Source organism: Cetorhinus maximus, chromosome 17 (genome assembly GCF_964194155.1).
Source record: "Cetorhinus maximus chromosome 17, sCetMax3.hap1.1, whole genome shotgun sequence".
Lineage (NCBI taxonomy): Eukaryota > Metazoa > Chordata > Chondrichthyes > Lamniformes > Cetorhinidae > Cetorhinus > Cetorhinus maximus.
Window position 1 is genome coordinate 97321114 of NC_135895.1, and position 20926 is coordinate 97342039.

Here is a 20926-nt window from a genome sequence, read left to right on the forward strand (position 1 = left end):
TATGATTGCAGTAAGACATCTTTACTCCTATAATCAAATCCTCTTATAATAAAGGCCAACACACCATTTGTTTTCATTATTGCTTGCTGTACCTGCATGTTAGCTTTCACTGACTCATGAACAAGGCCACCTAAGTCCCTTTGAAGTTCATTCTTAGTTCTGCCTATGTCATTAATTCGTCCATGGACCATGACAACTGGTTCCACTTCCTCTCACTCCAAATCCTTCGCCAACTATGAGGAGGTGTCCTGAATTCTAGCACTGGGCAGGTGGTACAAGCTTCAGAGCTCCGGTCATGGCCATAGAGACAAGTACCTGTTCCCCTGACTATGCTATCCTCTACCACTTCCACATCCCTTTTCACTCCTCCTACTCGAATGGACTCCAACACCATGGTCTGTTAGCCCATCCTTCTTGTAGACCTTGATTTCATCCACATAGGCCACAGCTCGCAGTCACATCTCTTGGCACTGACCAATGGTTACATCTAGAATACTACCAGCTTAAGGGGCGTGACTGCCTCCAGACAAAGTGTCCAGGTAACTCTTCCCCTCCCTGATGCTCTGCAATGTCTGCAGCTCAGACTCTAGCCCAACAACTCTGAGCCAACCTTCTCAGGGTCAATTAGGGATGAGCAATAAATGCTGGCCTAGCCAGCGACTCTCACATCCCGTGAATGAATAAAAAAAGATGTAGTTGCCCAGGACTGGAATGTGGTCCAGAAACTTCCACATGGTGCATCTGCAGCACACCACCTGCTCTGCCACATCTATCTAAACTGTTTGTTTACCTACTTAATTAATAATATTCAATTATTTTTGTTGTATAGATTAATTAGATAATCTAGCTTATTTTAACAATTTAATTAAGTAATAGTATGTTACAGCTACACTCAAGATTTATGAATGTGCAAAAAAAAAAAGGATGTTAATAGCTTGTAAGCAGTTTTGAAAGGCTATGAAGAGTTGGAAAGTACTGGATGAAGTACAAAGTTAATTTCAAGCTGTGGAAAAGATACACAAGTAGAAAGGAAAGGATCACACTATACTGTGATTAGATGCCTCTGCAATGGTCTCAAATCTAAAATTGCTAAAGCCAAACATTCAGATGAGGAAACTCCTGGGGACCAGGAGGAAGATGAGAAAGTGTTCCCGCTGCTTTGTTGGAGCTGTGTGAGTAGTGAAAGCTGCAAGGTTAGAGTGAGCAAGAATAAAGTAGCAACCTGTACAGATTGCATTTCTAAACAGAATAGGGATATTTGATAAAGCAGTCCCCAATACAGAGGAGACTACACTGTAAGCAGCAAATTAACCACACCAGGTTGAATGAAGTGCATGTAAACCACTATTTTTACATAGAAACTAAGTAATTAGCTATAATACACAAAGGACCATAGACATTTCTCTCCAACAGAAAGAGAAGACAATTGGTGCTTGAGAGGCACCACACCTCAAACGTGGAGCAAGGTGAGGAGGCAAACTTTCATGAACTACCATAGCAAGTATGGGGATTGAACCCACATTGTTGGTGTCGTTCTGCATCACACTCTAGCCACCTAGCCAACTGAGCTAACTGACCCTCATTACATAGGAAGAGTATTTGGATTTCCAGACAATGGTCTGGGAAGAAGTGAATGGACAGGGTTTGTTTGAGGAAAGTGCCTTTGAAGAGCAGTTGATTGTATGGGTAATGAGAAAGTGAATAGAATATCAAGAAGACATTGGCCCCTAAAATCCTAGGGAGGCAGAGGTTAAGGAATGTTTGGTGCTTGGATCACATCATAGTTGGAAATGGTATAAGATGATTGGACTATACAAAGGCTAGTAGGGTTCAAGATAGGTGGGAGAAGGAGTGAAGGAAAAACCTCAGCGAAGGGAAAAAGCAAGAAATTGTGGGAGTATGTAGGTTTGTATTAGATATTTGTGGAATACAAGTTTCAACAATTGGAGACAAGTTTGGAGGAATTTTTTACCAACTGAATGAATTCTGTGGGATGTTGGACAGAGCCTTTGTCAAGATGATTGGATAGAATGTATGTATGTGTTTGATAGATGACCAAGTGACACAAGCTGAAGCTGAACTCTGAACCTTTCCCAGTGCGTTTAGAAAAATATTGCACTCAATCAGTATCCCAGCATTCTTGACTAAATTATCCTTTCCGAATAGACAGCAACAGAAGTTTGTATCTCTTCTGGACAGAAGATTACTGCCGAGTGCAGAACTCTCAGCCTTGTGAATGATAACACTGAAAGAATAGCAGCACAAAAGAGGAAATCTGATTGCATAAGCCTACTGGATACACTAAATCAGTAACTTTCAGAGATAGTGAACCGATGTTCAAATCCTCAGAAAACAGGCACACATTCAAATCCTCAGAAAACAGGCACACATTTAAACCTCATGTAACAGACTGGTCTTTCTTTTGATTCTCTGAAAATGACCAAAATTATCAAAGGCGTGAAGATATCTGAGATAGATCAGTAAAGATGAGAAGTGGAAATAAGACTTTAATTTCTGTAGATCAGAGCCAGCACCAACAACTATCATTTTAAAAGAGGAAGAGATCAAGGAAATGGCCTGTGCAGAATGGGTACAAAAGGGTGAAATTCATTCTGCCCATACAAAATGGGAGATCTCCAATTGATAGGCCAACTTTTTCACAAAAATTAAATGAGGATTTCTTCCCCAGGGTGTTCCAACTCGCCTTTGAATTAGGCCTTGTGATTATTATCATAGCAACAACCATTGTGAAAAAATTATGGGAGTTAGATAATCAATAATTATCAAAGCAGGAAAGTATGTTAAAGGTTGCATGTAGGTAAATGGAAACTGGCAAGGAAAGAAAAATGGGACATGAATTTGGAGAGCAGCAAGCAGGCTTAAGCAATGCACATGCCTGGATACCTACTTGCAAATCATCAGAATAAAACAGAAAGCTGTTTTGCAAGGTTACGGAACAATGATTCGGTGTCGGGAACAATTGGGGAGGGGCCATCTAGGTGGCAGGCAAATGGAGATTTTCAGAAGACCCATGATCAGTGACAGTCTGGGACACGATGATCTGTTGTTCACAGTAGGATCATGGTCATGAAGGAGACAGCATGATCAATCTGGAAATTGTGCAATTCTTACTTTCATTGTTACTGATCTGTTGCTATATGTGATGAAATTTGGCTAGTCATCCTGTATTAATTTCAATCAAGTAAGTTTTATTTTGCAAGAAGTGAGATCGTACAGGAAGAAACAGAGCTGATTCTTCTTTACTAGGGTGGAGGCCATAGAAAGGGAGAGAAAATCAGTAGCTTTTCTTGCACATTTTGCAATTTAACCATAGCAAAAGCAGGGCATATTATGCTGTCTTGTATTCCTAGTAAGACCAGGGTTTTAAAATAAGGCAGCAGGACTATTTGTAATTTCATTGTTGCATTGTATTATTATTTGCTTGCACAGCATTTAAGTTGCCCAGTATTAATATTAGCCTGAAGTGTTTTATATAGCCAGTAACAAGGTAGCACAGAAAGATGCTGAGAGGGGAAAATAGAAGACCTGAGACGAGAGGTTAGAGAGGAAATTAATGGATTGTCTTGCACATTCTGCCGGGGATCTGAGACTGCAGTGCTCCTTACTCAGAGGAATGTACATGTTTATGCGGACACAGAGACTCATGACAAAAAAGAAAATTATGTTCAGGGAAGGCAATAGAAGAGTCAATTCTCCTGGTATGAAATTGACAGCTCACAAACAATTTATTTCACATCTAACTTATTTTTTCTTTCCCCTAAGTGATTACATGGCTCAACAAACAACTTAACGAAAATCAAATGATGAGGAGGCAAGAAATAATGGGAACATCTGGAATAAGTTCTGCTTCTGGAAGCAATGGTATCTTCAAAAGAGGAACAGTACATCACAATATAGTAAGTATATTCAACATTTAAGAACATTCTTATCAATTTAAATTATGAGCATTGCAAAACACTGATTTCAGCAGTCTGTTTCTTAATCGTGTCATAGGAGTGATCACAAAAGTGATTGCATTAAGAGATACAAACTAGTTTTAATGTTGCAAGTATAGGAAATTGTTTTTTTCCATTTTTCTGGCCAAATTTCCGGAATTCTCTGCCTCCTTGGAAGAAGGATATCCTGTGGTTTTATAGGTCACTCTATGCACTGGTGAAATGAATAGGGCAAAATTTAAAGGGAGAAGCAAGCCCCAAAACGTGAAGGGTTCAAATTTGCTATTGTCTCTATATGAGTCTACCCACACATTAAGACAAGTTGGAGGATTGGGAAAAAATAAGAGTGGCCAGAACACTTCTAGTAGTTCCATAAGAGTTTGTTCCACCGTCTTCCCACTGCCCAGAACATTTTTTATTCAGGTCCTCACTCTGATCAGTGGAACAGAAACAGAGGGAAATGCAGTGGTGATCCAAGTCCTGACCATTTGATGTCATTTAGATGTGGCATGAATAACAAGAGAACGGTGATGAGTTGATGGCAAAGAGGTGGAGGAAAATGCCAGTGATCAATTTTTAATGGGTGGGGACTTGAATCAGTCATTAAATGCCCCCACACATCCCATTTTCCTTCATTCTTTTATGGAGGAAAATGTAGGCTGTGGTCTATATGAATTTTAAATGCTGCCTTCAGCAATTGCGTTTTGGAGAAGTAAAGATTGCTTTTCTTTAAAAATTAAAAAAACTTCAATTCAGAAAGAACTATACTTTGTTTTGGTAAGACAGCTCTGTCTTTTACCAATAAGAAAGCTAATTCAGGAACTCTTATAATTTCAGTTTTCTTTTGAAGCACCTAGCTTTTTTATTTCTAAGTAAAACTCCAGTGTTATAGCGCTTAAGATGGAAAATCAGGTATTGTAGTTATACAATTGGTTTTGAACCTGCTATATTTTAATATGTACTGTATTTCATGTTCAGGATTACATAATTCAGCATTTTTTGAACATTTGTAAGTTTGTTGGGGATGTTTGAAATAGTTAATGCGACTTTTGTTCCTTCATTTATTGCAGTCGGAGAAAAATCCTTTTTTAATTGCTTCTGGAGCCAACTATCCAGTTACCTCTGTGACATCATCTTTTCCACACCAGTTTGCAGCCAATAGTATGAAGTCACACCATGCTATGTCACGTGAGCACAGCTTGGGACCAAAGGTAAGCATCTGCGCTTTCTCTTTTAAGTTTTTAGTTGGTGGTAGTGACCTTCCGTCTTGTAAGACAATGGTTTGTGCCTTGGCGGTCAACTCTATGTTAAGCTGGTGTGGCTCAGGTGTCCCACTCTGACATGGCAGTCTCTGCCGCATTTGCTGCAGAGGAAGACAGTAGACTGAGAAGGTGCACGATTCGCAGGCCTCTGTTTTCTCTGGGCCCTCTTCTTGGTCAGCTGAGCTTTTCGTTTCTGCTTGCCTTTTCCAATGCACTTCCAGAGGTCATGCTTCCAGAGGTTATGGGCATTAGCGACTGCCTCCCACTTGTCAGTGTCCGCTATCTTCATAACCTGCTTGAAGGTTTCCATGTAGCAGAGGTGTGGACCCCCAGGATGTTGTGACCCAGTGGCCAAATCACTGTACAAAAGATCTTTGGGTGTATGGCCGTTGTCCATCCGATGAATGTGACTGAACCAGCGCAGACATCATTGGCTTAGCAATGAATATTTGCTGATGAAATTAGCACTCTCCAGGACCTCTGCGTTGGTGACCTTGTCCTGCCAAGAGATACTGAGGATATGTCTGAAACAATGAAGGTGGAAATTGTTCAGCCTTTTCTCCTGTCTAACTTTATGTTGTCCAGATCTCACCACTGTAGATGTGTGCGCTGAGCGCGCAGGCTTGGTAGACTTGCAGTTTGGTGCTCTCAGTCAGGTTATTGTTCCACACGCTTTTACTCAGCTAGGGCATAACAGCTGTAGCTTTTGAAATATTTGTATTGATTTCAGCATCAAGTAACATTGCTGGTGATTGTGGAGCCTAGATATGTGAAGCTATCAACAACCTCCAATGTCACATGGTCAATGCTAATAGATGGCAGCATGACAACATCCTGGACCATGAAATTTGTCTTCCTGATGCTGATGGTCAAACCAAATGCTTCACAGGCATGGGAGAGTCGGTCCATTTGCTGCTGCAGTTGTCCGTTCTTCAGTATGGAACGTTAGTGTGGCATCGTCAGCATAGAGCAACTCTCTGATGAGGACTTGGTGCACTTTTTGTCTTGGTTGATGCATCACTTACATTTTGTGGCAGAATCTAGGAAATGTAAACAGTTCACAGAACCATTTTAATCTTAATTTAGAAGGAAACTCTTGTTGGTATTAGATTCAGTGAGTAGAAAATTATATATAGTGGATGAAATGGATCTTAAATACATCAAAACCTTGCTGTATTAAGGTGTTCTGTTAAGAATAAAGAAATCAAATATATGGCACGTTTGAATTTTGTTTTCTCTAGTTGTGTAATGGTAAATTTTTGTGCGCTGTCTCCCATTCATCCTACATAACTTCAGCAGATCAACCACAGAATCCCAGAGAAACAATGTAAACAGCAATTTCCACCATTTCCCTTCAGTTTCCATGGCTCTTTCAGTGAATGAGTGGGACCACTCCTGTGGAAATATAAATCCATTCTGTACCATCAAATTATTCCTAACTTCCAGATAACTAACTTTATTTTAGTGTAAAATTCTGCATTAAACTAGTCTTAACTGCTTTATTTTTCATTTGTAACAATTGCATATGCCACAAACATATTTTTCATTTTTAACAGGTTCAGATTAACTCTCAATATTTAAAATCAAGTACACCGTCAATGACATCAAAACCAAAACTTCCAGTGGGATTAACCACAGCTCCTTCATCAGGCAAAGAAAAGTATGTTGGTGTGAAATGTCTTTTATTTGCAATTATGACTGCACCTTATTAGTAAAATAGCCATTTTTACATTTTTGTTAATCCTTACCCTGTTATTTGTTAATGATGGCCAGCCTTCAGGTTGACTTTTCTTTTTACCTTCCTCTTTGTAGCAAAGTTGGTGCTTTAGAATCAAAGTATTTTAAGCAGCGACAAGACAGCATCCCTCTGCGAGGACTCTCTGCTCACAATACCTGTTCAGGTAAGAATGGTATTTCTTGACATATTTAATGTGGCATGCTCAGCATCCTTGCTTAAATATTTGAATGTAAATCCTAACGTTTCTGGGCCTTGTTAAAGTATGTCTTCCTGGTTAAATGGATACAGCCATCAATAATGGTTTGACTTTCGTTCTATGTTTTATTGATATTACTTATGTGTAATTTGGGAGGCCAGTGTTATTTTGCAGTTTGAAGCTTCATTTTAAGGTTGAGTAGAAAAAGCATTACTTGTATTATAAATGGGGGAAAATTTAAACATTTGATAGCAAGTAATCACAGCACATATTCACAATATCAAAATTAGTTTGGATCTATGGATGAGTTTTTATTAACATAGTGAAAGGCATTCTATATAAAAGTATTTACAGATAATATTAAATGTTCTTAGTTAAGTTTTCAAGTATATTTTTATTTTGTTAGAACACCAGAAATCATTCCCATCTACAATAGGAGCACAAACTACAAAATCTGGACTACTCCCTCCAGCTTCTGCCTACTTCTGTGGACAAGAACCAGAACCATCCTGATCCTGAAGTAACTTTTGATGGTGGGCTCACCAGTCCTAAAAAGTACTGAGACAGAATTTAGACAGTCTAACATTTGGACTGATTGGAATTGCAGTGATCAATTTCTTCAAAGCTAACGATTGAAGCTATAGTTGAAGCTTTTGCTGTAAGCTATAAATCGCACATGCGATTTGAAAAGAATGTGCTTGGCAATTATGGAGAAACCCATAAGGAATAAATTACCATTGGCTCATGATAAGGAAAGGTTTTTTTATAAAAACAAAAAGCTAAAAGCTACTGCGGATGCTGGAAATCCAAAACAAAATAAAAACAGAATTACCTGGAAAAACTCAGCAAGTCTGGCAGCATCGGCGGAGAAGAAATCAGTCAACGTTTCGAGCCCTCATGGCCCTTCAGCAGAACGTTCTGCTGAAGGGCCATGAGGGCTCGAAACGTTGACTGATTTCTTCTCCGCCGATGCTGCCAGACTTGCTGAGTTTTTCCAGGTAATTCTGTTTTTATTTTGTTAAGGTTTTTTTATATGTGTATATTTATTATTTCCTCTTGAAATGCAGCATAAAGTTTCAAAATTTGTCGATGATACCAAACTTGGAGGTGTAGTAAACAGTGAGGACAAAACCAATCGATTGCAACAAGACCTAGGCTTGCAGGATGGGAAGGCAAGCGGCAAATGGAATTTAATACAGGGAAATGAGGTGGTGCATTTTGTTAGAAGAGGTAGGGAGAGGTAGTATAGACTTAAAGGCACAGTACTAAAGATTGTGTAGGTATAGAGAGACCTGGGGGCACAGGGCTTTTTAAAAAAAATTGTTCATGGGCTGCAGTTGTTACAGGCAAGGCCAGCATTTCTTACTTATCTCTAATTGCCCTTGGGAAGGTGGTTGTGAGCTGCCGCCTTGAACTGCTGCAGTCCATCTGGTGCAGGGGAACCCACAGTGCCGTTAGGAAGGAAATTCCAGGATTTTGATCCAGCAACAGTGAAGGAACGGCAATATATTTCCAAGTTGGGATGACGTGTAGCTTGGAGGAGAACCGGTAGGTGATGGTGGTGTTTCCATGCTGTCCCTTGTATTTGTGGGTGGTATGGGTCATGGATTTGAAAAGTGCTGTTGAAGGAGACTTGGCGAGTTGCTGCAGTGCATCTCTGTATGGTACATACTGCTGCCACTGTTCAAGTGGTGGGAGTAAATGTTTAAGGTGGTGGGTGAGGTCCCGATTAAGCAGCTCCATTTCCTGAATAGTGTCGAGCTTCTCAAGTGTTCTTGGAATATTCTCCACTTGCCTGGATGAGTGTGGCTCCATCACATTCCTGACTTTTGCCTTGTGGATGGTGGACAGGCTTTGGGGAATCAGGAGGTGAGTTACTTGCCTCTGACCTGCTCTTGTAGCCACAGTATATATATATATATATATATATATATATATATGGCTGGTCCAGTTAAGTTTCTGGTCAATAGTACCCACCAGGATGTTGATGGTGGGAATTCAGTGCTATTAGTATCATTGAACAAGATTCCACAAGTGCTTACTAGCACTTGTTTCTCTCGGTCTTTATCTCACATTTTTTTATTCGTTTGTGGGATGTGGGCATCGTTGGCTAGACCAGCATTTATTGCCCTTGAGAAGGTGGTGGTGAGCCGCCTCCTTGAACTTCTGCAGTGAAGGAATGGCGATATAGTTCCAAGTCAGAATGATGTGTGACTTGGAGGGGAACTTGCAGGTGGTGGTATTCCCATGCATCTGCTGCTCATGTCCTTCCAGGTGGCAGAAGTTGCATGTTTGGAAGGTGCTGTTGAAGGAGCCTTGGTGAGTTGCTGCAGTGTATCCTGTAGATGGTACACACTGCTGCCATGATGCATTGCTGATAGAGTGAATGTTGAAGATGGTAGATGGGCAAATGTCTGGTAATGTCTTTTCTCTATGTCTATGAGAAAGTCAAAGTATAATAATGATGTTGGCTTTCTTTCCTTCTCTCACCTCTACAGTGCATCTTGTATATGGTACAGACTGCTACCATAGTGTGTCAGTGGTGAAAGGAGAGAACGTTTAAGGTGGTGGGTAAGGTCCCAGTTAAGCAGCTGCTTTTCCTGGATAGTGGCAAGCTTCTCAATTGTCCTTGGAATATTCCCCCACCCCAGCCCCAACCCCCAATCAGTTGGGGTCAGTGTTTAGAGTCCAAAATGTATTTTTTGATAGTGGTGGAAAGGGGTGGACCGAGAGATGAGATGGCCTTAACTGCACATGAAAAACTTAATTACAATCTATATTAATGACTTGGATTCAGGGATAGAAGGTACTACAGCTAAATTTGCAGATGACACCAAAATAGATGGGAAAGTAAGTTGCAATGAAGAAATAAGAAATTTACAAATGGATATGGACAGGTTAGGTGAATGGGCCAAAATTTGGCAGATGGAGTTTAACGTGGATAAGTGAGAGGTTATCCATTTTGGTCGGTAGAATAAAAAGGCAACTTATTATTTAAATGGAGAGAAACTTCAGAATGCTTCAGTGCAGAGGGATCTGGGTGTCCTTGTGCATGAATCGCTGAAAGCTAGCATGCAGGTACAGCAGGTATTAAGGAAGGTAAATGGAATTTTGGCATTTATTGCTAAAGGAATAGAGTATAAAAATAGGGAGGTGTTGTTGCAACTGTACAAGGCATTGATGAGACCGCACCTGGAGTAGTGTGCACAGTTTTGGTCCCCTTACTTGAGGAAGGATATCTTTGCACTGGAGGCGGTTCAGAGGAGGTTCACTAGATTGATTCCAGAGGTGCGGGGCTTGTCTTATGAGAGATTGAGCAGTTTAGGCCTATACTTGCTAGAGTTTAGAAGGATGAGAGATCTAATTGAGGTATATAAGATGCTAAAGGGGATAGACAAAGTAGACATGGAGCGGATGTTTCCTCTTCTGGGGCATTCTAGAATGAGAGGCCATACTTTTAGGCTAAGGGGTGGTAGATTTAAATCAGAGATGAGGAGGAATTACTTTTCTCAAAGGGTCTTGAATCTGTGGAATTCACTACCTCAGAGTGCAGTGGAGGCCGGGACACTGAATAAATTTGAGGATTTAGACAGACTTTTAATTAGTAACGGATTGAAAGGTTATGGGGAGAGGGCGGGAAATTGGAGTTGTGGCCGAAATGAGATCAGCCATGATCGTATTGAATGGTGGGGCAGGCTCAAGGGGCTGAATTGCCTAATCCTGCTCCTAGTTCTCATGTTCTTAAAATTGGGGAATAGATTTTGAATGAAAATTAACTTTCTCATTTATCCGACCTTGATTGTAATCTACACAGTTCAATAAAGCAAGGAGAAATTCTGAAAATAACATATTTTGGTCAAAAGTTCATTCAAAAATGTAATGTTTGATTTTATTCTGATAACATAGCTTTACCTATCTGTCATTTGTAGTTTTCAAATTTGGTGTAAAGTTTGCACAGCTAGTAATCAGTCTGACATATATGACATTACTGTTATGAAAGAAAAATGCTTGTCGCTATGAAAATGTATAAAGAATGTAAATATTTTAAGTAAAGATATTTTATTTCTTACAAATTGGCATTGAATTCATTGTGTCCATTAATGCCCAAGAAGAGTTAAATAAATATTTTTATATTTGTATCGACTCTTGGTTCTTTTTACTTTTATTAACTATACATATGAAAATTTGTACTTTGGGCAATGGAACAATTAGCATTTAGCTTCACATAATTTAGCTTACATTGACTGATGTTTGGTTAAGTTCATACATTTTAGTATTGGATGGTTAGGTTTGTTGCATGGTTGGGTTAACCATGTCCAACATGGAAGATGACACCGTATTGAGAATTAAGGTTACCTGCAGTTGCAGAGCGCTCCTTAGAAGTTCTGTGAAGAAAACATGAATTTACATATTGTATCTTTGATGTTCTCAGAACGTCCCAAAGTCCTTTATAGTCATCAGTTACTTTTGAAATATTGTTGAACAGCAGCAAGTGGCCTGCAGCAAAGTCCCAAAATAACCAGTTACTGTTTAGGGATAAATATTGGCCAGAAGAACTCCCCTGCTTTTTGAAAAAGCCATGGGTCTTTTAAATCCATTTAAGATGATGAGATCCAACATCCTCTGAAATACAGCACTTCTATAGCACTGGTGTCAGCCTAGATCATGTGCTCATGTGGTAGAATGGCAGTTGAACCCATAACCTTCTGGCTTAAAAATGAATATTACCATGAGGGGCATTGAAAGCTGAGAAAAGCTGGAGCTCCTGAACTATTTTCCAGTGAAGAGGTGCATCCAAGTGTACCTTTATATAGCCACTGAAGTGTTACATTCAGTGCATGTCTGAATTTGGGTTTTCATATTCTGCATAAATGGTGATAGGTCAATTTTCACTGCTGTTAGCTAACAGCCTAGTTATTATGCCCAGGCATTCAAAATTGTGGGAATGGAGTATAATGAGAGATGGTTGTTGTTGCCTGAGTTTCAAAAGACCAAAAACCATTTTAAGAATTGGAGCAGGGTGCAAGGCCAATATGAAGAAAAATAAAACTTGAGATGTCCAAAGTATCCAAGGGCAGAGATTCAGGTGTACAACATGGATATGATTACCATGATGGGTAGCTTCAGTAAACAGCAATTTCCATGACTTTCTGAAAGTTTAGACAGAATGACTGAAAAGATGGAGAGTTTTGAGGTACAAATGAAAGTTTCACTGAACACAGCCTGAAATGTAAACAATGATCAAATAATTAATGGTAGAGCATGACAGAGCGGTGAGCCTGTGATTAGCTTTCATTTGGGAGATATAAAGAGAAATATCAAAATTTAGACAAGATTGACAAGTTTTGAAATAGCTTTGGTGAGGGACATATTGATATTTTAAAATAAATTGATGCACTGTCCAAGGTAAAGTTAGAAACAGTGACAAATGCTTAACTTAAAATATTTAGCTTTATTAAACTAAATAACAATGACATATTTTGTTGAGCTTATTTATCTTATGGTCACCAGATCCAAATAAAACAAGGCATTAAGCAAAATAACACCACAATGGAATAATTAATTTTTCAGGAGCTACTTTATAAAGGTATTGACATTATTTCATACAAAGCAATACAATGTTTTTGTTACATTTCAAATAACCACACAGGCGATTTAAGAAAGTTGATGTCTGCCACTGTTGCAAATTTGGTACTGTGATTAACTTTATTTACCACAAAATGGATCATATTGCTAAAGGCCACTAAATTAAGAGGACATTTTGACATACAAAACAATGTCATTTTCAAGGCTGTATGTTTAAAGTTACATGTTTTGATCAATACAACTTGGTCTGAAGTTAAATAAATATCACTCATTACAACAGCTATAAAAAAGTATAGAAAACAAAACTTCAAAAGGCATAAAAAGGGTGGCATTAAAAATGTTTGTATTTAAATGGCAAAACCCATCAGTAACAGTGCTGCTGGTAAACATTCAAAACTACTAGCATTTTTAAGACAAACTGCCTTTTAGGCTAGCTTGCTGAGAAAATTGAAATGGAGAACACATTTCACTGTCTATGTCAGCAAGGCATTCCAGCACCAATCCCAGACTGAAATATTCTCATTAACATGATACTTGAAATGAAGTGTCTGAATGAAATAGATGAACTCTCAAAGCTAGCTTAAAAATTCATTTGATGCGACATCTTGTGTAAATACTAGAAATAAAATACCACATGCAATGTTTTGAATTTATATCTTAATTATCATGCTGCCTTGAATACTTTTTCTTGCAGATAAACTGGCAACCAGCTTTCAATTTTTCAAGTGCTTCTACAACATTTAAGGCTTGAGTATCTAACCACCCTGGCTTCCACAGAAATGCTCAAAATGGATGCTGCACAAATTCACCTCATCTGTCCCACTGGGACATAGGGTAATTCCAGACCCATACAGAGCAAAACACCTCCAGCATAGAGGTGTGAAGTGACCACAGTTTTAGATCTATATCAATCGCTAATATTCATTACATCTTTAAATAAAGCAGAACTACACTAAGTGTTTAATGATGATTTTCTTTACGTGGCAAAAATGCACTTTCAGCCATGTCACAGGGTCTTGGAGTAGCATCACGTCAGAAATCCTCAATAAAACAATCCCTGGGAAGCTTTTTAGTAAATACTTGTAAAATCTGTTTCTTGAAAGTTTGTTCAATTCTATTATGTAGACCTCCTGATATAATTGCATTTCTGCAACAAGTTTGTCATCTTGAAGGGATCAACACAATCCTGAGTGGCAATGCCCAGATTCCTGGATTGTTTGATAGGTCAACACCACAATCTGAGGCTTTTTTTAAAGACTGTACCCAGTACAGTTTGTTTTCAGTGTTCATCAGAAGTCACTGTGGGTACTGGAACAAACTACATCCTGTTGTCATACACTTGTGTCCTGAAGTAGAGGTTCTTTGGCGTCAGCAGGGACCTGTGGACTGTGTGGATGGCCATGGCTACTAGTGTGTTTCTTCCAGTTGCTAGATCTTAGAGACATGTTTCTATATTCCGGGATGAACAAGGCAACAAGCAAAGCCAGCAATACCGAGCATGCTCCAAATAAGAATGGTGGTCCAGGAATTATCGAACCCTGATAAAAATTTTAAAATGGAAAATTATTTAACACCACAATACAAACACAAGAAAACATATGAAATACATCACTTTCCTAATCTTCACTTCCATTTCTCCAATCTCATTCACCCATTTTACTTTTTCTTCTATTTAATCCAATGATTTTGAAAATCTCTGAAGTACCTGCTGCAAATACTGACACATTCCCGGGGATCTTCTGACAGTGTCAGCTAGTCAAAAGAAATTTCAAGTACACAGCAACAGAATTACCACACAAATCAGAGAAGCAGAGAAACAGTATGACATCTGGGACCACCTGGAACCTACCCTCACTGATATTCTCCTATCTCTTTTCTAAAGAAACTTTGAACATATTTTCAGCCTTAGGATTCCCACTTTGGAAGTGGAAGCAATTGGTAAAACACTAGCGTGCTGCAAACCAGCATCATCCCCAAAGTTTAGTCAATTTTTGACACACGAGGCTGGTTGAAAGGGCTGTGGCTTGTTGAGTAAATATTGCAGGAACTCCCTATTCCGGACAAGTACACTTGTCTCTGGTGAGGTAAAGGTTAAAAACATAAGAATTTGGTTTTGCATTCAGATAACAAGTTTGCCAAATTCTTAAAATGGCCATTCAAAAACTCCAACTGAAAACCTAGTAGAATTCAGAGAAGACCCAATATAAGGAAATACAATCTCCAATTGCCACTGCCAACTGACAGATCTTTCAAATAAGTTCACTACAGGTTAGCACATTTAGAGGCACGTGTAATGCCACGTGTAAATTTATGCCCTCACTCTTACTTAGTGTATAGGTATTTGAAGTGTTCATCCACATGCTGTGCGTGTATGTAAAGGAAAATAAAATATTATATCTATGGGACACTCTGCAGTGCAAATAAGGAAGAGGCAGGAATCTGTGCTCTTTCACCCAATTCCACATTGCTCACTGGGTCTGAATGTAAGAAACTACAGATGATCACAGTTTTAGCATTACAGAATTAGCACTGTAAAGCAAGTTGCCAAGCAAATACCTAGTATTAACACTCAACCTTACCTGCTGAGAATGACTATCTGCCTTCCTACTGTCAGGTGACCCAGCTTCATTCTCTGGTACTTCATTTAGTTCCACGTGAAAAATATAGAATATAAATCCATAGAGAGCTGGCCCTAGGCCATTACACAGCCCTCGAATTCCTGTGACCATTCCTTGAACAACACCTATAAACAATGTAAATTTTAGTTCATGTTCAAAAGGAACTTGATTATAAACAAAAAGACACTGTTTCCCTCAATGGCTATTATATTACAAGTTAACTCAAACCACGTTTTAGTGCCATTGCTGAACAATTCCCTGTGGAAGTCCAGATAAATGTAGCTGCTTGTAATCTGAGTCAAGATCAATTGGAAGTCAAAATGTAGGTTCCTTTTTCATTTTTAAGAGAAAGAATGTTTTGCATTTGTAACTAAATGTGAAATTTTGCTGCATGATGCAAAAAGGTGAGGGATATGATGCATTACAGGGTGCATCCCATATTAATGGAACATAAACCAAGTTTTTTACTGGTAAGAAAATAATCTTCACTTTACATTTTTTAAACAAGGCTTTCAAAACCAGTTTGCCACTGGACTGTGCTGCCTCTGACTGCAGCTTTCAGAGCCCATGTAAGGTCAAAGGCACAGAAATCACTTCCTTTAAAGCTGATAATGTGGGCGTATCAGGCACCTGTTGTCAATGGCACATTATTGATATAACTAGAAATACATGGAAGTAAAAACCTAATATAGACCACACTGCAGTTAAAAACTTAGTATTTAGATGTACCTATTGCGAAGAACCCTACACCATTCATTGGTAACAGAAATCCACAATTATGTCATAGTAACGCCTACAAACACTGGGGGGGCAGCAGAAAGATTGAGCACATGTTCTTCTAATTGAAAAGGTAAATAATCTCAGCAAAGTCAAGTTTAAATTCTGTACATACTTTAGAAGGTGAAATTCCAGATTTCAAAACACATTATAAATTGTTTGATGAATGAAAAGAACTACAAAGGTTACTTCCTATTTTCTAAAAATAGGAAAAAAGCCCACATAATTTTTCTACTCTAATTCGGCAGCACCAATTCCTATGAAAGGTAAAGCTTTACCTTGTTGATCTGGATCAGCATTCCTCGACACCAATGCACTCACAGCTGGGAAAGTAATGCTGGACATGGCTGCCACTGCTCCTGCTGCCCACATCATCCTACAGTCAATGGACATGAATGTTACATCACTAAGCTCCATAATAATGAAGTAAAAAGGATAAAATGATATGGGAACAGATAAGGCCACATGGGATTAGGGCTATTTCCCACAGGGTGACCAAGTGTCCCATAAAATATTAGGTCCGGTCGTCCCAGGTCGCCTCCCTCGGACGCTGTTCTATCTCATATTCTGCATCAGTTAATTTTGTGAACAGTGATCTTTCGACCACAGTTTGCTGTCCCGTTCCCAGAGAGTGGCTGGTACAAGACCTGTCCCTACATTTAAAGCTCTGGCAGCATGGCCCCACCACCTGCTCTCACAGGTTCAGGCCCATGCCAAGTGTCCCTTAAATTTTAACACTGCCTGAAATAGAATAATAACTTTAAGAAAGGATTTAGATGAAAGATGTTACATTTCCACAGTTGAAATAAATTTCCATTTTAACATTCTATGGCAAGAAAAATATAAATAAAGGATTATAGTCGTTTGGTAGTAGAATTTGAGTATTGTTGAAAAAAAGATTTTTTTGTTGAAGCTTTTCATCTTGCACTCATTAGGATAATTTGCAAGAATACCAAATGCAAAGTGTTTACCATTTATGCTGTATGAGAAAAGAGTGCTGATTTGTTGGGAAGTGGACTCTGATTGGTAGAGGTGCTACCATGGAGGATGTACAGGTTGATGGTGATTGACAGTTAACTGATAAGTATTGTTGGAAATTTAAACCAGCCAGCTTGACACTGATTGGTCAAGGCATTGCCTTGAGGAATGAACCAGCAAATGGCTGTCACTTACTTTGTTTAACTGAAACAGATGCAATGCGTGTACATGTTCTTTCTGTCTGCATAGAACAGGGCCCTGTGTATTAATATATGTAGCTTCCAGTACATGCAAACATGCCACACTGTGAACCCGACTGACAATCTTGAATTGGCTGTCAGTGTAATTCTTAGCACACTGAAGATTTTTTAGCAAATGTTGTCCAGTTGCAAAATCACATCTAATATTGGATACTGTGTTTTGAGTTACGCAAGCACGGGTTGGTTGGGTATGGTCTGTACCTTGCCTGTTGCAAATAGTGGAAGGGACATGCTGTTTGATATGATCCGCCAGTCTCTGGGACGTATGGCCCACACACCTAGCATCACACTGATACTGAAATTCATATACCACATTATTCATTTGTGTGATAGGCAGAACATCTTTTTGGCTTGATGGCAGCATTCTGTTGGTGGCGAATACCATTCATGTTGCTACTGCATAGTAGCAGCGTGAAGCAGCTAGCTTCACCTGTTGTTCAAATTGGTTCATTCCGCAGGGCAATGCCTTGACCAATCAGGGTCAAGCTGCCTGGTTTAAATTTCAAACAATGCTTGGCAGTTAATTGTCAGTCACCATCAACTGATGCATTCTCCATGGCAATGCCTCTACCAATCAGAGTCCACTTGCCAATCAATCAGCACTCTCTTCTCATACAGTATAAACTGTTACTCCCTTTACATTTGGTATTCTTGTGAATTGTACTGATGAGTGCAAGACAAAAAGCTTCGACAAAAAAGTCTCTTTATTCAGCTATAAATAAAGGATTATTCTCAACACAGATGGAAGTCCATTTAAAGCATATATAAGGGTTATTAAATCTCCTGAAAGATTCAAATTACATACCAAGGCTCAGAGCCAAAGCCATACCAAGCCAACTGTAACATCTGGAATCCCAAACCAAGCAGAATAGTGTTTTTGTTCCCAATGGATCTCATCAGCAAACTCAGGACTGCTGTCTGAAAAAGAAATGCAGTTAACTTTTAAGCATGTTTTTGGGGTCAACAGTTTCAACATATTGCATTTCTTCAATGCTCCTCATGCACAGGAAAACATTGGAGAATACTAATCAAGAGCGGAAATGAGCAAATGGATAAGGTTGGGGAGGACGCAAATACATTGTTGAAGAGAGAAGTGTTTTTTTAGAAATTCTGAAAGTAGGAAGGAGACAAAAGATATCAAAGCCAGAGTTCCAGAGGGTAAGGATGTAGTAACTGAAGAAGTGGTCATCGCTAGCATTGCAAAAGGACAAGGAAACAAGGAGAATTGTAATGTCAGAATGACAGGTCATGCATACAAGAACATATGGCTGTAGCAGACTGCAATTTTAGAATGGGAAGAGGTTAGGTGAGGCATAATGGCAGGAATCTTGAGGTCAATTTGCCATGGCCCGGGAACCAGTATTCGAGGGTACAGTAACATAGTGGTTATGTTACTGGGCTAGTAACCCAGGGTTACTAGAGGCCTTGATTAAAGTTCCGGAGGCATGAGTTCAAATCCACCCTCGCAGTTGAAGAATTTAAATTCAATTGAATAAATAAATCTGGAGTAAATAGCTAGTAACAGTAATAGTTACCATGAAACTATTGGATTGTTGTAAAAGTCCATCTGATTTACTTATGTCCTTAAGAGAAGGACATCTGCTGTCCTTACCCAGTCTGGCCTGCATGTGACTTCAGACCCACAGTAATGTGCTTAATGCTTAACTGCCCTCTGAAATGGCCTAGCAAGCCACTTAGTTGTATTCAAGAAGGTAGCTCACCACAACCTTCTCAAGGGCAATGAGAGATTAGCAATAAATGCTAGCCTTGCCAGCAATGCCCACATCCTGTGAATGTATGATAAAAAGTAGTGATTGGAAAGCACCTATGCGCATAAATTTATGGGCAAGAGTATTCAGGATGGTACTTGAAATATTAAATGTGGAAGATGGTTCAATTACATAAATATATTAAGCCATTAGTGAGAGAATACAAGCTAGTACCCAAGGTTCCCAATTCCAAAGTATCCAAAGAGGTTCTTTCAAGAAGGGATAAGAAAGGGAATCTGTGGAAAATTTAACTTCCACTCTCATTCATTTCCTAGGGTCTACCTCATTAACAACATGGACTGCCAGGCGCAGTGAAGGAAGGCACTAGGTTCCTTGCTTGCTGAGGAATTGCTGAATTTGCAACCAATTGCTAAAATGAGGAAAATATCCAGTGATGGTGAGAAGACAGAAGCAAAAGCTAAGTTCAGTCCTTCTCATGGCTTTTTAATGAAGTTTTGGACAGTCCAGCATGTTGTGAATTTAAAATAAACTTCCTTTAGCTGGATACTTAAAAATATTTTTTTTAGACTTTTTGAGAAGGAATGACATTACACTAATATTAATCTGGAGATAGCTGTTAGCTACAAGGATGGTTGATAGTAGCACTGTCTGATCAGAGTCTAATCAAAACAAGTTTGCTTGAGATAGTAGCTCAAGCCTGTGAAAGATCAAACATTCTGGAGTTATTCATAGAACCAAATAAATATCAAAAGGAAATGAAGCCAACTGGTTATGGGTATGCTGTTCACTCTCCAAATAGTGAAACTAATAAATAATATTACTTCCCCAAAAATTGAGAGAACTCCTTTAATCTTGTGTGTTGTATTGTGCCCTGGACACAGAAATTGTATGAGACACTTGTTTGCTATGTTGTCAGTTCTATTTACATTAGTGTCTAAAGTGATAGCTGGATTCCAGGTGCCCAGAACAGGTCTACATATCAGCACGACGTCTGGAAGTGCAAGTCTGTGTTCTCTAGAAGCCTTGCAGATTATTACACATAGTAAGAAATACTCTCAGACAAAGAATATTTGAAGTATTGTGCTCCAACTGAATCTTTGTTTTTTAAATATTTGCATTGTTAGACTCCCACTATATTATTTCACGCCTTTGTAATTATAATTCTTGTAAATAAATTTGATTGCTAATTTTAGCCAGAGCAAACTGAAAGGTGGGCAAGGCAATGTCCACACAAAGTATTTTGGGAAATGGTATTAATTATAGGGCACATTTCTCCCATTTGTATCATGTATGAAGGTGTACAATTCGGATCATAGGATCCATGGACATACTTATGTGCTCCTATTTCTTATGTTCTTATCATGAGGGGTCTGGACAGAGTAGATAGGGGAAAAAAACTGTTCCCACTGGTGGAAGGGTAGAGAAAGAGAGGGCACAGATTTAAGGTAATTGGCAAAAGAAGCAATGGAGACATGAGGAGAAACATTTTAATGCAGCAAGTGGTTAAGATTTGGAATACGCTGCCCAAGAGCGTGGTGGAGACAGGTTCAATTGAGGCATTCAAGAAGGAATTGGCTTATTATCTGAAAAGGAAGAATGTGGAGGGTTACGGGATGGACGTGGGGAAATTACATTAGATGCATTTCTCAGGCCTCCTTCTATGCTGTAATAGTTCTGTAATTCTGTAACTTCCTTTCACTGTAAGCATGGAGGAAAATTGTATCAGTATTTTAAAAGATCCAGTCTGATAAAATGCAGTGTGGTTACCTATAGTGTATGAAATAAAGGAAGGGATTGGCCGGGTGGGGCGGAGGGGGGTTGTGTT

The 20926-nt window shown here is 39.1% G+C and overlaps 2 protein-coding genes across 3 annotated transcripts in view; one reads left to right on the forward strand and one right to left on the reverse strand.

Moving 5' to 3' along the window:
* sass6 (SAS-6 centriolar assembly protein) overlaps positions 1-9064 on the forward strand; it is a 62642-nt gene extending 53578 nt beyond the window's left edge. The window contains exons 13-18 of the mRNA XM_078561681.1: positions 3784-3917; positions 5027-5167; positions 6775-6878; positions 7031-7119; positions 7559-7909; positions 8176-9064. Coding sequence (XP_078417807.1) covers positions 3784-3917; positions 5027-5167; positions 6775-6878; positions 7031-7119; positions 7559-7665 — 575 coding nt within the window. The 3' untranslated portion in view covers positions 7666-7909; positions 8176-9064. The remainder of the gene's footprint in view (positions 1-3783; positions 3918-5026; positions 5168-6774; positions 6879-7030; positions 7120-7558; positions 7910-8175) is intronic.
* A 3520-nt stretch (positions 9065-12584) lies between these two features.
* slc71a1-1 (solute carrier family 71 member 1-1) overlaps positions 12585-20926 on the reverse strand; it is a 29507-nt gene continuing 21165 nt past the window's right edge. For both annotated transcript variants that reach the window (XM_078561679.1, XM_078561680.1), the window contains 4 exons: positions 18177-18289; positions 16412-16509; positions 15318-15481; positions 12585-14276 (listed from right to left, as the gene is read on the reverse strand). In XM_078561679.1, coding sequence (XP_078417805.1) covers positions 14070-14276; positions 15318-15481; positions 16412-16509; positions 18177-18289 — 582 coding nt within the window. In that variant the 3' untranslated portion in view covers positions 12585-14069. The remainder of the gene's footprint in view (positions 14277-15317; positions 15482-16411; positions 16510-18176; positions 18290-20926) is intronic.